At 42.2% G+C, this 16,208-nt stretch overlaps 1 protein-coding gene across 1 annotated transcript in view; it reads left to right on the plus strand.

The window, feature by feature from the left end:
- The window catches only part of LOC111951156 (proton myo-inositol cotransporter), a 65,435-nt gene that overhangs the window by 2,827 nt on the left and 46,400 nt on the right, over positions 1–16,208 (plus strand). The window contains exons 2-3 of the mRNA XM_023969196.2: positions 8,445–8,604; positions 10,879–11,087. Of these exons, the coding sequence (XP_023824964.1) occupies positions 8,445–8,604; positions 10,879–11,087 (369 nt within the window). The remainder of the gene's footprint in view (positions 1–8,444; positions 8,605–10,878; positions 11,088–16,208) is intronic.

Raw genomic sequence — 16,208 nt, forward strand, 5'->3', positions numbered from 1 at the left:
ATTCTAGATTTAATTTTGGATTGAAGATGCTTAATGTGAGTCTGGAAGGAGAGTTTACAGTCTACCAGACACCTAGGTATTTGTAGTGTTCACATATTCTAAGTCAGAACCGTGCAGAGTAGTGATGCTGGACGGGCGGGCAGGTGCGGGCAGCGATCGGTTGAAGAGCATGCATTTAGTTTTACTTGCATTTGCCTTGTAGGCTGTAGTATTTTGATTGGCAAAAACTAAAAAGTTACTTCTTAGGCTATCGAGTCATCTAAAATGAAATATAAGTGAGACGTGTGTCATAGTATCCTCGTGGGCAGGCCTAACTAGTTGTGAATGTGATGGGTTATATTGCCCAAAATCTTTGTTGGTTAATTTAAAGGATAGTCAATACTTTATTTAGCCATATACCAAAACAATATCAAACCAGAGTTGCTAACTTCATCACATTACTTTGAGAGTGCTTGTTTCCAGGGTTACTGATATTTGACTTCAGTGCCTAGGCCTATGGTAATTTTTGGAGGTAGGAGGCTTTTACAAGATTTCACGCTGTTTTAACATTCAAGAGAATTGACTACCAAAGGAATTTCTAGCAACTTCGGGTGACATAGTCTTGACGTTGTCTTTGATTGGGAATGAAGATTGACGTGTATGCTGTAGTGTTAATGTTCATAATCTGGAGTTACTTTGGGTAGGAAAATCGTGTAGTGGTAAAGTAGTGTGCCATGCTTGGAAGTCATCACTGTTAAGCCTTGTCTTAATTCTTGCTTTCATTGAGCACAATAAGTGGAGGAATGGATGAAGCGTGCTATGCTTTGTGTTTTTTGCTTTTTGAATGTACTAGTCATTAGTGATTTAGCTAATCTTTTGTTTTGTTTTGTACACCACTAGACCCAGTGAGCAAGCCTGTGAGAATATGAATCAGCCTTTTATCTTTCAAGTTCAAAAACACTCACTCTCTTCTCACTCTCTCCACTCTCTCACTCTCTCACTCTCTTACACTCACAGTGAACTCTCTTCTCTCTCAATATTACCCCACCGACACATCAATCTTTCAAAACATTGAATTGTTGCTATTTTCCCAAGATTGAAAGAGGCAGTTTGTCGGGCCATCGAAATAGTTAATTGATCAGGTCACACGGGTTTACAATGATATCATTTGCCTCTCCATCTCTAGGCATGGGGTTTATTTCTGCTCACGCGTTACTCAATTTGATGCCAAACCCACCACTGGTGTGTGTTTGGCTAAAGAGCTCTATTTTCATGTCATCCAACAAATGTAAATGTCTGGAGTTGGCTAAACAGCGTTGTCACTCGGATTGGAACCGGTACTTTGGTCAGATGACATGAAAATAGAGCTCTTTGGCCACACACACCAGTGGTGGGTTTGGCATTGAAATGAGAATGCATGAGCATAAGGCTGCATACCTATTGTAAAAAAAATAGTGGTGGACCTTTGATGTTATGGAGCTGTTTTGCTCCCATATGGATAGCAAGGATCTGGAAGGATTCTGTATGGCGAAATGGTCTAAGATCCCTCCCATTTTAGAAAAAAGCCTTAATGCCATTATCCTTGCATGGTAAGGTATTGAAACAGGGGTATGAGAAAAACAATTATTACTCGTTAAACAAAATCTTTGAGCAATTGTATTAGTATAACAGAATATAATTTCCCTTTTTTAGTATACAATATACCTCATTATTTTATAGAGTCATTTTTGCTCATCTTTATCAAGTGTGTCAATAATTTCGGACCCCACTGTATTCCGAACCTACCCTGTTACACATCCAATCACATTTACATGATGGGAGGCCGGGCTCTTCATAAATTTAATTGCTTAGCATTTCTGAGGGAAAGCGGGAAGGTCATTCGTGCCGTTTGTCAGGAGGAGGCATAAATTAATACATTTGACTGGTCTTTAACACAAGCCTGGTGTTTGGTCCATCTCACCATCTTGGGCAAATTATTGGTGAGCTGACCTTTAGGTGAGCACATGGGAGAGCTAGGGGTGAACTGTGCGTAGTCCCAAATGGCACCCTATTCCCTTCATAGTGCACTACTGTTGACCAGGGCCTATATGGCTCTGGTCAATAGTGAACTAAATAAGGAATAGGATGCCATTTGGGATGCATCCTTGTTCTGTGGTTTGTCTATAAGGTACAGAATGATTATGATCTGTTTCTAATGAATGATATTGTCAGTTTTATTATTAGTGATGCACCGATATTACATTTTTGGCCGATACCGATATCCGATATTTTCCTTGCCCCCAAAAAATGATACCGATAACTGATATATATTTTTGGGCCTTTTAAGCATTCTAGTACAGTTAAATAGTTAGCACACACACATGGACGCAGCGGTCTAAGGTACTGCATCTCAGTGCAAGAGGTGTCACTACAGTCCCTGGTTCGAATCCAGGCTGTATCACATCCGGCTGTGATTGGGAGTCCCATAGGGTGGTGCACAATTGGCCCAGCGTCGTCTGGGTTTGGCTGAGGGAGGCTGTCATTGTAAATAAAAATGTGTTCTTAACTGACTTGCCTAGTTAAATAAAGGACACACACACAGACCAACAAGTTATTTTGTTGGCATTTACGTATGTCTCCATTACCAGTATAAACATAATCAAAACCTATTTATTTCACTTACTTGCTGTGCTGTTTCGTTGTTCATTTGTTTAGTCGTTTCGTTCTCAACCAGGATTTCATCATACATGTCAAGCAGTGAAGTTTCAGCTCTGTCTGTCCGTGGCCTCTCTTCCTCGGTGCTCACTGTCACTGTGTCCGTTCCAATCTTGTCCAGCTGTGTATGTATTTCACGTAAACCCTGTTTCTTGTCTTCATCGAAGTAGCGATTCTTGTACATAGCATGGTGGCGACACAGTAAAGAGAGAATATCACCGAATCGCTTGTTCACAGCCTGTGTCAGCAGTTTTGTTGAACCATGACAGTCCTCAACTGGCAGCGTCATTAAATGCTAACCTGCGCTTGTACGCTGATGATACTGTTGTGTATTCTATTGGCCCCACGGTTGACCAGGCTCTATCTGAAATACAGTCTGACTTCATTGTATTACAGAAAAACTTTGTTGACCTGAAATTAGTACTGAATGCAGGTAAAACTAAGTATATGTTGTTCTCTAGAGCGCATAAAAATAAGTTTGATTTAAGCATATGTACTTTGGATATTGCATATTGATGTGTTAGTTTAGAAGCTGAGTATACAAATGGTCTTCTATAGAAATCAGTCCTGCCTCTCGCTAAATAGTTGAAAGCAGATTATTCAGTCGACGTTCCTATCGGTCCTAGACTATTATGGCGACATCATCTATATGAACGCAGCTGCCACTTCATTAAACCTAGGTGCAAAATGACCCGGCCTAATGGTTATTTTGCTGTATTGACCCCCCCCCCCCCCCCCCCCCCCCAAAATGTCATCTAAATATTCCAGGAATTCCTTAAATAACGTGTCTTTAATATTCTACTATCCTAGGTTTTATTTTTTACATTTCTTATTTTTTAAGTAAAAATAGTTTTTGCATCACTACCCCAAGTTTTCATATGTGGGTCAAATATGACCCGTATGTATTTCTTATGGAATTCACTGCATTGCACTCATTGCACACAGACCTTTCTTTTTCCTACAACAATAAAATCTAAGTAATTAATAAAATATGTATTAAATATCTTGTTTTTCAATGTTCAACTAATCACCGTTTTCATTTATCCTTTTTAACTCCCTGAGTAAAAAGAGTTTCATAAGAATGTTGCCAGATATACAACCAAAATGGTTTTACAGATGCTGGATGAGGAAGCCATTGGTGCCTCTGACTAAGAATCTGAGGTATCCAATTCAGATGACACAGACTATGTGCCCCCCTCCCCTACACACACCCTAGCCTTAACATCCTGAGGAGCTGCCCAGGGCCTGTGCCGGGGTCAACAGTTGTGTCACCAAAAGTTGCCTGGGAGCTGTTCATTAGTGACACCATCATTGAGGAGGTTCTAAAGTGTACAAATTTAGAAAGACGGAGAATAGCGACAGCAAAAGGGACAGAGTGGAGAGAGCTCAACAAAGAGGGATTTAAGGCCTTTATTGGTTTAACCCTCCTCGCTGGCATGGAGAAAAGGTGGGATGTCTCCCCACTGGAGCTATTTTTGGATCCACTGCAGAATCCAATGTATAAGGCCACCATGTCGGTTGGAAGATATGAGGATATCCGTCGCTACCTGAGGCTTGATGACCCGAGGACCAGTGTTCAGAGAGGCAATGGACCACCTGGCAGTCTTCCGGTATGTGTGGGACCTTTTTCCTAGCAAACTGTAGAGGAAGGTTCATCCCCAGCGACTGCGTGACAGTGGATGAGCAGCTTTCCTCCAGACGTGACGCTTGGCATTCCATCCAAAGAGTTCAGTCTTGGTTTCATCAGACCAGAGAGTCTTGTTTCTCATGGTCTGAGAGTCCTTTAGGTGCCTTTTGGCAAACTCCAAGCGGGCTGTCATGTGCTGTTTACTGAGGAGTGGCTTCCGTCTGGCCACTCTTTACCCTAAAGGCCTGATTGTCGGAGTGCTGCAGAGATTGTTGTCCTTCTGGAAGGTTCTCCCATCTCCACAGAAGAACTGAGGCAATGGAAAGATGTGGGGTGATGAAAGAGAGCCATGCTACCACCACTTAATAGCAGCCAGGGCCAAAAGAGGAAGAGGTGCCAGCTCTGCCCAAGAGCAAAGGATAGAAAAGTCAGCTGCTGGTGTTCTCAGTGCAACACACCCGTCTGCAAAGAGCAGAGTCACATGCTTGTGGTTTGTATCAAATACATGGACTAAGACAGCATAAGTAAGCATCACACATGCACACTTGTTCCTTTTGTTCATGTTTTCTAAATTGTCGTTTATATTGGTGATGAACTTTGGATTTTCAAATAAATGTTTTGAAATATTATAAGACATGCTTAAGGTGCTTTTTATTTTGTTCTTCACACTAAAAGGTTGAATGTGAAACTTTGATTGTAAGATTGATTGTCAGAAAAATATGTGAATATTTTCAATAGCTGTTATGAATTTTCGAAATAAGTTCTCGTTGAAATGTGTATCGAACTGTTGAAGAGCGACTAAAAACATTTCAAACAAAATATTTATTGAAAGGTCCAAATCATCACTCAAAATAATTATGTTCCACAAAATGGATAATATTTTGGACCCATATAAATTCAAAAGGCATTCGCACATCGGATCTATCTTGTTTGCAGGTGCATGGTAACCGTTAAATAAGGAATCCGCTCTGATGAAGGCCGTGAGGCCGATACGTAAAGCTTATTAATGAGCAGTGATACTATCAAGACCCATATAAATAAAACGCATATTACATTATCGGGTCATTTTGACCCGGCATATGCATTCTTGGGGCATCATGTTTATTATGCATCCTAGGGTTAAAGCTGTCACAGAGCATTGCACTTTATTACGGGTGACAATTTTAGTACTCATCACTGCATTCTCTACCAGAAAGTTGGTTGGCCCTCTTTGATGTCACGTAGGTTACATTGCACGATACATTGCTATGTTTTCATTTATAAAGCCCTTTTTACAAAAAAAAGTCATTGCTAAACTTTAGACATACGGGTTAGCCATCCCGGAGACGGGGTGTGGTAACTGAAAATTCCTTTGGTCTCTACTGAGTTAGGTAAATCAGCTTTTAGTTGTGTTTCGCAAACAAGGTACAAGAATCTTCAAAATGTTCTTACATTTGATGTCGTTGTGCCTTGAGGGCAGTTCAGAAAGCTGATTTGAGGACCTTATTACTGATGAATGTGTTCGTTTTTTATGACCGTTGTGAGAGTTCCGTGACCGGCCGGAGGAAGACGACACGACAGCACCCTCCTCAGGGGATAGGTACTTAGTGTAAAGCCAATTAGTACACACCTGGGCCCATTAATTGCTTTCTGTCTTCCTCTTTATTAGGTGTGCCGGGAGAGGAGCTGGAGGGGGGATTGGGAGTAGAGACGGGGAGCTGTGAGGATGTTGGATATTCCTACCTCAGAGAAAGCGTCTTTTACTGGGGCACCTTGTCTCTCTGTTAACCAAGGCAGGCTATAGGTAGAACGAAGTGTTCCTCCTGTAACTATTATGTGTAGAAGATAGTCTAAAGACAGGACTAGACGTTTTGTTTTGTTTTCCCTTTTTGACTACAGCCTTTTGGTCAACGGCTAAGTTTATGTTTATTTGTTTTGTTACGCTGGTGTTTCAGCGTTGGACGTTACCCTGTACTGGAGTTATTTTGTCGGGCGAATAGAAGACCCGTCTAGTAAACATTCACAAGAAAAGGAATCACAACCACTGCCTCTCGTCTGTTCATTTTGTGCCTCCCGCCTGTGCTAGGGTGTTTCGGACAAGCTGATTCGTTCGCACCGTGTTTTTCTTTTTGCTTGCATTTTGTATTTATATTTTGATGTGTGTATTTATGTCATTCAGGGCTCATCTGTAAAAGAGACCTTGGTCTCAGTAAAATAAAGGTTTAATAAAATACGAGTCTTGGTGGTGGTGGACTCCACATGTGTCTGAGTAGAGGCCTGGGGAGACCGGAGGGACTGACCAAAGGCTGCCGCTGATAACAAGAGAAGGAGGGAGTGATGGGGAGGAAAGGAGGGCTCTCCCACTCTCAGAACCCACCCAGCAAACCGGGAACATTTCTAGAACATTAGTGAAGATTTACATTAAGTTTTAGTTATGCTGGGCATGCACTACACAACTTCTTAAATCTTAACAACTTGGACGTGCTCACATTTCCAGATTTCCTTGTCCCAAATCTTTAATTCCGTCCATCCTCAACCCCAGGACGGTGGTGCTCACATTACACAATGATTCCCTAATTGATCTTGCACTGCATTTCTCAGTTGTCTTAGGAACAAAAATGCCAACGCAAACAGCGAGCCCTCTTTCAGTCTCTCTCTCTCTCTTTCAGTCTCTCTCTCTCTCTCTCTCTGCCTCTCCTTTATTTTATTATATTATACCCTCTACTCTTAATTCCATTCACAACCACGTGTTTGGTTCAGTTATTTGTTCTGCTCTCTGCATGTGTATGATGAAAATAAAATGACAAACATGTAAAATGTGATATGTAGAGGAGCAGCCTTTGACAGAAGAGCAAACAGAGTAGAACCCTTTATGTTGAAGCATGCTCAGCTCTAGTTGTTTACTTGGTAGTGTTACCCACTGGAGTATGTATGGGTATGCATGCTTTTGCTCCAGCCCTGCATAAACACACCTGACTGAAATAGTAAACTAATCAAGGCCGACACTGAGTCTGGACCATGATCAGCTGAATCAGGTGTGTTAGGTCACTGCAGGGCTGGAGCAAAAATCTGCACAGCTCGTAGCTCTACAGGTGTAGTTGGCAACTCTATCAACCACACCTCTAGGGTTGGTCACCCCAGGTGTGTACCGTATGAGTGGCAACCCTAGGGCCACTACCTTTTAACAGTAGGACCCGTCCCTCCAGCCCTCACTCCTGTGTTTAAAAGAAAATGAACGAAATGCCAATAAAACGTCTCGCGTCTCCCAGATATTGATTAACTCCAGCCGGTGTCTTATAATTGAGTGGCTGCATGGCGAAGCAAGCGGTTCCCACGGCAACAGGTAGCTACGTCGTCTGCCGGATAACTGGAGGAGCGACAGGAAGTAGTGCACTCTGGGTGCTGTTAATAGTCCCTTATCGGTGTGGCGCAGAACGGAGCGGTGATGTCACGGCCCTTGTCAGATGAATCCGGGCAAACGCATGTTGTTTGTTCTAGCAGTCAGTGTAAATATGTAGTCGTTTGGCATGGTCAGTGGCTGCAGCAGCTGAGAACGACACTGACTTACATGCTGTATAGGCTACAATATCTCTGATGTAGTGGATGCACTTGAGATATATGTTGTAGATCTGCTTACAGAGATGACCGATGTGGTTGATGTTGTTCAGTCTGTCAGACATGATTGATGTTGTGTGAAATGATGAGGGCTCTTCAGTGCCCTAATGGCTAGTGTGTGATTGGTGCAGCAGCTCTGTGGTAGAGTGTTTTGATTGGTCAGGTTCTCTAGATGAGAGCTGTGACTGAGGACACTCAGATTCCGCTTGATTGACAGATGTAGGGGAGTGTGGAGAGGATATGTTGTTTCATGCCTAACTCAGACCCTATACCATTGTTCTTGAATTAGGTAAACCAGTGAAGTGATCATAAAAGCTGAATTTGCACTTATCCATAAACTTTGACCGTATTGTATGCTCCGGGGTGAAGTTTCCCCTAGGTGCAGATCTAGTATCAGCTTCCCCTCCCCTAATCTTAACCTTAACCATTAGTGCGGGAAATGCTAAACTGATCCAAGATTAGCATCTAGGGGCATCTTCACCCTACACTGTACAGTTCTACACTCCTCATTGTGTCTTCCCTATTCCTCTGACCCATCCCACGTGAGTAGGTATTGCGTCCATGACGGTGCCAGTGTACATAGCTGAGACGTCTCCCCCCCACCTGAGAGGCCAGCTGGTAACAGTAAACACACTGTTTATCACAGGAGGCCAGTTCACTGCCAGCATCATAGACGGGGCCTTCAGCTACCTACGCCATGATGGATGGAGGTGAGACACACACACACACACACACACACACACACATACATGTAATTGCTCTACATGCCTCATCTTTGAATATCTCATCAAGGTCCATCATTTACCCAATTTGATTATTATTATATATGATTTTTCTTTTTTTGGGGGGGGTAGATCACCTTTAATATTGCAGATAGATTGTCGATTCCATCAATATAATTGTCTACATCATTTCCAATCCCCCATATAATTGTTGGTAAATATATACAGTATACACTGTATATATACAGTACCAGTCAAATGTTTGGACACCTACTCATTCAAGGGTTTTTCTTTGTTTTTAATATTTTCTACATTGTAGAATAATAGTGAAGACATCAAAACTATGGAATCGTGTAGTAACCAAAAAAGTGTTAAACACATCCAAATATATTTTATATTTGAGATTCTTCAAAGTAGCCATCCTTTGCACTCTTGGCATTCTCTTAACCAGCATCACCTGGAATGCTTTTCCAACAGTCTTGAAGGAGTTCCCACATACACTTAGCAGTTGTTGGTTGCTTTTCCTTCACTCTACAGTCAAACTCATCCCAAACCATGTCAATTGGGTTAAGGTCGGGTGATTGTGGAAGTCAGGTCATCTGATGCAGCACTCCATCACTCTCCTTCTTGGTCAAATACCCCTTACACAGCCTGGAGGTGTGTTGGGTTATTGTCCTGTTGAAAAACAAATGATAGTCCCACTAAGCCCAAACCAGATTGGATGGCGTATCACTGCAGAATGCTGTGGTAGCCATACGGGTTAAGTGTGCCTTGAATTCTAAATAAATCACTGACAGTGTCACCAGCAAAGCACCCCCACACCATAACACCTCCTACTCCATGCTTTACAGTGGGAAATACACATGCGGAGATCATCCGTTCACCCACATCTAGTCTCACAAAGGAATGGCGATTGGAACCAAAAATCTCAAATTTGGACTCCAGGACAAAGTTCCACCAGTCTAATGTCCATTGCTCATGTTTCTTGGCCCAAGCAAGTCTCTTCTTCTTATTGGTGTCCTTTAGTAGTGGTTTCTTTGCAGCAAATCGACCTCCCCTCCTGCCCCCCACCTTATCACAACACAACTGATTTGCTCAAACGCATTAATAAGGAAAGAAATTCCACAAATTAACTTTTAACAAGGCTCACCAGTTAATTGAAATGCATTCCAGGTGACTACCTCATGAAGCTGGTTGAGAGAATGCCAAGAATGTGCAAAGCTTTCATCAAGGCAAAGGGTGACTACTTTGAAGAATCTCAAATATAAAATATATTTTGATTTGTTTAACACTTTTTTTGGTTACTACATGATTCCATATGTGTTATTTCATAGTTTTGATGTCTTCACTATTATTCTACAATGTAGAAAATAGTAACAATTAAGAAAAACCCTTGAACGAGTAGGTGTTCTCAAACTTTTGACCGGTAGTATATGTTCTCACTCTAGTAGCCTACCTGGTTATATTTTGAGAAAATACAAAACAAGGCTTGTGAATTTCTGCATTTGCTCCTCACCAATTGCAACTTGAAGTCAGAACCTAAGCATTGTGGGAGAAAGAGCATGGGCTGGTATCTTATTTCCTTAACATCAGGATAATAATTCCTTGGACGACACAAGGTTTAGAACATTTTAAGGTATGCGGCGTCCATCTCGCAACAGAGCCTTCAACTGCATTGGGGGATTGCCATTCCACTCCGTTGTGGACCTCCCCATTGAAGGGCATGACATCCAGCGCAACGTAACGGAGTGTTTATGGGTAATGTGAACGAAGCTTAAGTAGGCTACAGACATGTATGTTGGAACATTGCTACATTGTGGGAGGCAACCTATCAGTGGTCCCTGCTATGCTCCAGCTCATGGGGTTTCTCCTCTCTCACCCTCTGATGAAACAGCTAATTTGTCTCTCCCCTCTCTCCTCCCTTTTTCTACCCCTCACCTCCACTGCATCTCCCCCCCTCTCCCTATCCTCTCCTCCTCCCCCTCTCCAGGTATACTTTATGTTGGGTCTATTGGTGGTTCCTGCTATGCTGCAGCTCATGGAGTTTCTCCTCTCAAAGATGAAACAACTAATATATAACATTTTCTCTCTCCCTCGCACCCCCCTTCTGCCAGTGGTTCCTGCTGTATTCAGGTTCATGGGGTTCCTCCTTTTGCCAGAGAGTCACTCTCACAGATGAAACAACTAATATATCCCTCTCTCCCTCTCTCTCTCCCTCACCGACCCCTCCCCCCTCTCTCTGCCTTTTCTCCTCTTCTCCAGGTATATGTTGGGTCTGTCGGTGGTCCCTGCGGTGCTCCAGTTCGTGGGGTTTCTGTTCCTGCCAGAGAGCCCCCGCTGGCTGATCCAGAAAGGCCTTACCCAGAAGGCCCGGCGCGTGCTCAGCCAGATTAGAGGCAATCAGAACATAGACGAGGAGTACGACAGCATCAAGAACAGCATCGAGGAGGAGGAGAAAGACTGCGGAGGAGGTGAGAGGGGAGCAGGAGGCACAGGAGAAGCACACACACATATTAATAAATGAATGCATCAATGAACATGCACACACAAACAAACTTGCATGCACACACACAGGGAGAGGAGTGGCCCACGTGTCCCGTCTCTCTCTTTCTCTCTCTCTCTCTCTGCGCTCAGACGAGAAAGCTTTATCAGATGTTATATAATCTCTGTGTTACACAAAACAGTTAGCCTCTTCTGAGAACATTGACCTCTTCTGAGAATCACAAAACAGCACTAAACGTCAGTCTGTCAGGGCCAGGCGACTCAGAATAGACACCGAATAGACCACATTTTCTGAAATAAGCTTAATTATGGTAGTCACCGTGTCACCATTGAAGGTCAGTGCTAAAATGAATGTATATGTGTGAGTGTATGGAAATATATCAGTCAAGGCATGGCCATAGACCTAAGCAATGAAACCACCATACATGATAAACTGCAATATCCCCTTGTTGACATGAATAGCTGATATACACATGTATTGAATGTAGCCTACAGTATATGGACATCCAATGGTTGGATGAATGATTGTTTTGTACTGCATTCCCAAGTCAATGACATTGTATACAGTAGACTCAGTCCAGCCTTGAGCACATGTATTAACTCGTATCGTTCCAATGACACCGAGCCATCTCCTGAAAAGAAAGGCGAGGGAAAATAAAGCCTTAGCCAATCAGAGTGCTAGAGTGCGGTCAGTGGGGCCACAATCCAAGAAAAAAAAAATCTCCTGGCAATAAATTGCAACTCTGATAGTTGTTGGGTGTTGGGGGGGGGGGGGGGGGGTAGGCTCACACCTGGGGAAACAGGTGCTTCCTTTGTCCCCTTGCTCCCTGACTTGTTTTCCATGATAACCTCATCCCTTTCTTCCCTGACGCCATCACCTCTGATGTGATGATAGTGAGTGTCACTCTAACCACCAGTCACTCATCCACCCATACACAGCCAGGATTAAAGAGCAATCATCAACACAATAACACATACTGTACAGAGCAACACAACATCAATAACAACAACACAACTGACAACTATATCTGATGGTTCATGTTTTCTTTTAAAACCACAATTAGAATCCCTCCACAGCCTCATAGAGGATCTAGATACTTTTGCTAACCTCTCTGGATTAGTGTACTATATTATATATTGGATCATAAAAAAATGCAACTTTTACATTACTGTGGAGTTTACCAATAAAATGGTCTGACGGGGATGTGGACATACTCGGTATACAAATCCCGAAAGAAAGAAATTCTCACTCCAAATACAGTTTTATAGAAAGTTAGCAACATTAGATAAGATCTTGCCACCATGGAAATGAAAATACCTGTCTATTTGTGGAGAAATCACCCTGATTAACTCTTTAGTCATATCACAGTTTACCTATTTGCTTATTGTTTTTCCTACACCTAGTGACCTGCTTTTTAAATTATATGAACAAAAAAAGATTCCATTTTATTTGGAATGGCAAGTCAGACAAAATTAAAAGTGCCTATTTATATAACGAATATGAATTCGGAGGGCAGAAATGATTAAATATTAAAGCATTAGACCTCTCATTAAAGGCATCAGTCATACAAAAGTTCTACTTAATTCCGAAATGGTTCTCTAGTAAATTGATAGGAATGTCTCACCCCATGTTCAAGAATTGCCTTTTCCCCTTTATTCAGATTACAACTGCTCACTTTCGGTTGTTTGAAAACGAAATCATCTCCAAAATATCATTTTTTTTTTAACAAGCCTTAGAAAATTGGTTGCAATTTCAGTTCAATCCACCTGAAAAGACAGAACAAATAATACAACAAATATTGTGGTTAAACTCAAATATACTAATAGATTAAAAAAATGTATTTTTAGATAAAATGTTTAAAAAGGTATTTTTGTAAATGATATCATAAATAGGACTGGTTGAGTTATGTCACACATGCAGCTAACACAGACATATGGAAATGTCTGCTCTACCCAAAATTACAACCAACTAATTGCAGCATTACCACAAAAATGGATCATGCAAGTAGAAGGGGGAAAAGTAAGGAACTTGTCTGTCGACCCTGCATTAAAGAACATAAATATGGGGGATTGGAAATGATGCAGACAATTACATTACAATTACAATCTTTCCGCAATATTAAAGCTGATCTACCCCTTAAGAAATATCTGTATCAATCACTGCTCTCTGATCTCTGTTTCTCTTTGTTAGAGTATATCTTATTAAAGCATTGGGCTTCCATCTCTGCTGTAGAATATGTTAGAAATGCCTGTCATGGATGAATTTCCTGTCATCTTAGTACTACTAAGATAATATTTAATCTAAGATAATCTTTCCTAAAATGATTTTAGCTTAATCCTATACGAAGCTTCCAGGAAACTCACCCCATGTTTTTATTCAGGCCTACTGAACTTATTATATCTACATATATTAACCTATTTTACCTGGTGTATATGGCTGGGAACAAGCCTATTACCAGTCAACATGATAATGGTTTCCTCTTTAAAAGAGTGTTTTATCTCAGCATTAGTTAGACACCGTAGTAGCCTAATAGGGTGAAGGAGGCTCACACACAGTAAGTCAGACACACAGGTAATTCAATCAACAGAAGAGGCACCGTGCTTCTCAAAGCTGTTTCCTTTGTGATAATGACCTCTGTGTGACGGTGGAACGACAGCCTCTGAGCTACTCACTGACCCTGGATTGTTGGTATTTTATATTACTGAGTTTCAGACAGGAGAGGATTCAATATATTTTGAAATATTGATGGGTCTGTGGGGTAATATTCTGTGAGAAGAGAGTGAGAGCGTGGTTTACGTGCGTGTATCCATGTGTCTGTCTCTCTCTCTCTCTCTCTCTCTGTGTGTACAGTATATCCACTTGTCTCTGTGTGTGCGTCTCCGTTTGTGTGTGCTGTTTTGATGTGCAGCGGCTGTGTGAACAAGACTATTGGTTGATTTGGAGAGAGAGGTAGAGGAGCTGTTAGAGCCCCTGATGATACTAATCACAGGACTGATACTAACAACACAACACACTAGTCAATGGACTCTGATTACTGTGTCCTTAGAGGGGGAGAGAGGGGAGAGGGCGGAGAGGGGGGGATGAAAGACGGAGAGAAATAGAAAAAGGGGGAGGAAAAAAGAGAGGGAGCAGCGATAGACAACAGAGAGAGAGAACAAACACAGATTCTCTTCCAGCGAGGGAGAGAATTAGAGAAGCTAAGAAAAGAGAATGTGAGGTTTAGAGAGAAAGGGATGGCAAGGAAGAGTGGAATTAGAGACTTATTTTTAGCTAAAGCTTTCTTTGACATCCGAAAGGGTTTTTTCGGCAGTCCCCATAGGATAACCCTTTTTTGTTCCAGGTAGAACCTTTTTTGCTTCCAGGTAGAACTCTTTTGAGGTCAATGTAGAACCGTCTGTGTAAAGGGTTCTACTATGTGGACAGCCAAAGCACCATTTTAGGTTCTAGATAGCAACTTTTTTTCTAAGAGTGTCTGTACTGCATATAGTACTTGTAGCTGACACTACAAGGGACAAGGACACCAAGGAGCCCAGCTATCAACAGAAACCTTCCTACGGAGAAAAGTCTTTAGGCCCGTTTTAAAGGAGCCCAGAGTCTGTGGTGCTTTCAGGTGGCCCGGGAGAGCATTCCAGAGGATGGGGGCGGTCGAGCTGAAAGCCCGATTCCCCCAAGGAGCAGTGCTTGGTCCTGGGGGCATGGCGGAGCAGGCTATTGCTTGACCATAAGGTGCGGGTGGGGTTATAGAGGGAGAGTAGTTTGAGATAAGGAGGGGCATTGCCATGACATGGAAAGTCAGCAGGGGGGTTTTGAATTCGATCCGGAATGAGATGGGGAGCCAGTGCAGAGGTGCCCGGATGGGGGGGGTCTGATGGTGTTTCCGCTCTCTCATCAGGATCCTGGCAGCGTTGTTCTGGATGTATTGGAGCTTCTGGAGACTCCTGCCAGGGAACCCGATGAAGAGTGCATTGCAGTAGTGCAGCATTGAGAAGATAAGGCATGGACGATATTCTCTGCATCAGACTGAGTGAGGGTAGGACGGAGTTTGGCAATGTTCTTGAGGCGATAGAATTACGCTTTACACAGTTGTTTGATGTGGCTGTCAAAGGTCAGGGTGTGGCTGTCAAAGGTTATCCTATGCTTACAAACCACGGCAATTTCCCCACAGCACAATCTCCCCATTTGATTCATAATTGCCATTTCGCTCTCAATGGCTTCTGTGCTTCCAGGTAATTGAATTATGCAGTATGTCAATCATAATGAATACAAGGTACTGTATGCTACTATATTTGTTTTCTGCTCGCTGTACAAATTTACAATGTTTTATGCAATATTCCTCCCTCTCTCTCTCTCTCTCTCTCTCTCTCTCTCTCGCTCTCTCTCTCTCTCTCTTTTTCTTTCTTTCTCTCTCATTCTCTCTCTCTTTCTCGCGCACTGAGATATGGGCAAAAGAAGCAGATACGAAATTAGATGAGATATTACACAGTTAGACATTAATCCAGGAGACAGAGTGTAGCGCAAGTCATGTCTCTTCTCCTGCTCCTCTTCTGCTTAATTCATCATTTACCATTTTATGGAATCCTGTTGGTTGGTGCCTTAGATCTGATTAAATCCTGTATCTGTTGAACTAGGATCATTTGGACTTATGTAATGTAGATGTTCAAATAGATTCCCTAAGTCATTATTGCCTCAAGATGGGATGCATCCCAACTGGTACCCTATATAGCCCCAAAGGTATTTGGTATTTTATTAGGATCCCCATTAGGTGTTGCAAAAGCAGCAGCTACTCTTCCTGGGGTTCACATAAAACACGAAACATAATACAGAATGACATAATACAGAACATCAATAGACAAGAACAGCTCAAGGACAGAACTACGTATATTTTCAAAAAAGGCACACACAAAAAGTGTCTCGGTCAAATAGGGGAGAGGCGTTGTGCCACAAGGTGTTGCTATATCTGTTTTTTGAAACCAGGTTTGCTGTTTATTTGAGCAATATGAGATGGAAGGAAGTTCCATGCAATAAGGGCTCTGTATAATACTGTACGCTTTCTTGAATTTGTTCTGGATTTGGGGACTGTGAAAAGACC

Source organism: Salvelinus sp. IW2-2015, linkage group LG3, assembly GCF_002910315.2.
Source record: "Salvelinus sp. IW2-2015 linkage group LG3, ASM291031v2, whole genome shotgun sequence".
In the NCBI taxonomy this organism is placed as follows: Eukaryota; Metazoa; Chordata; class Actinopteri; order Salmoniformes; family Salmonidae; genus Salvelinus; species Salvelinus sp. IW2-2015.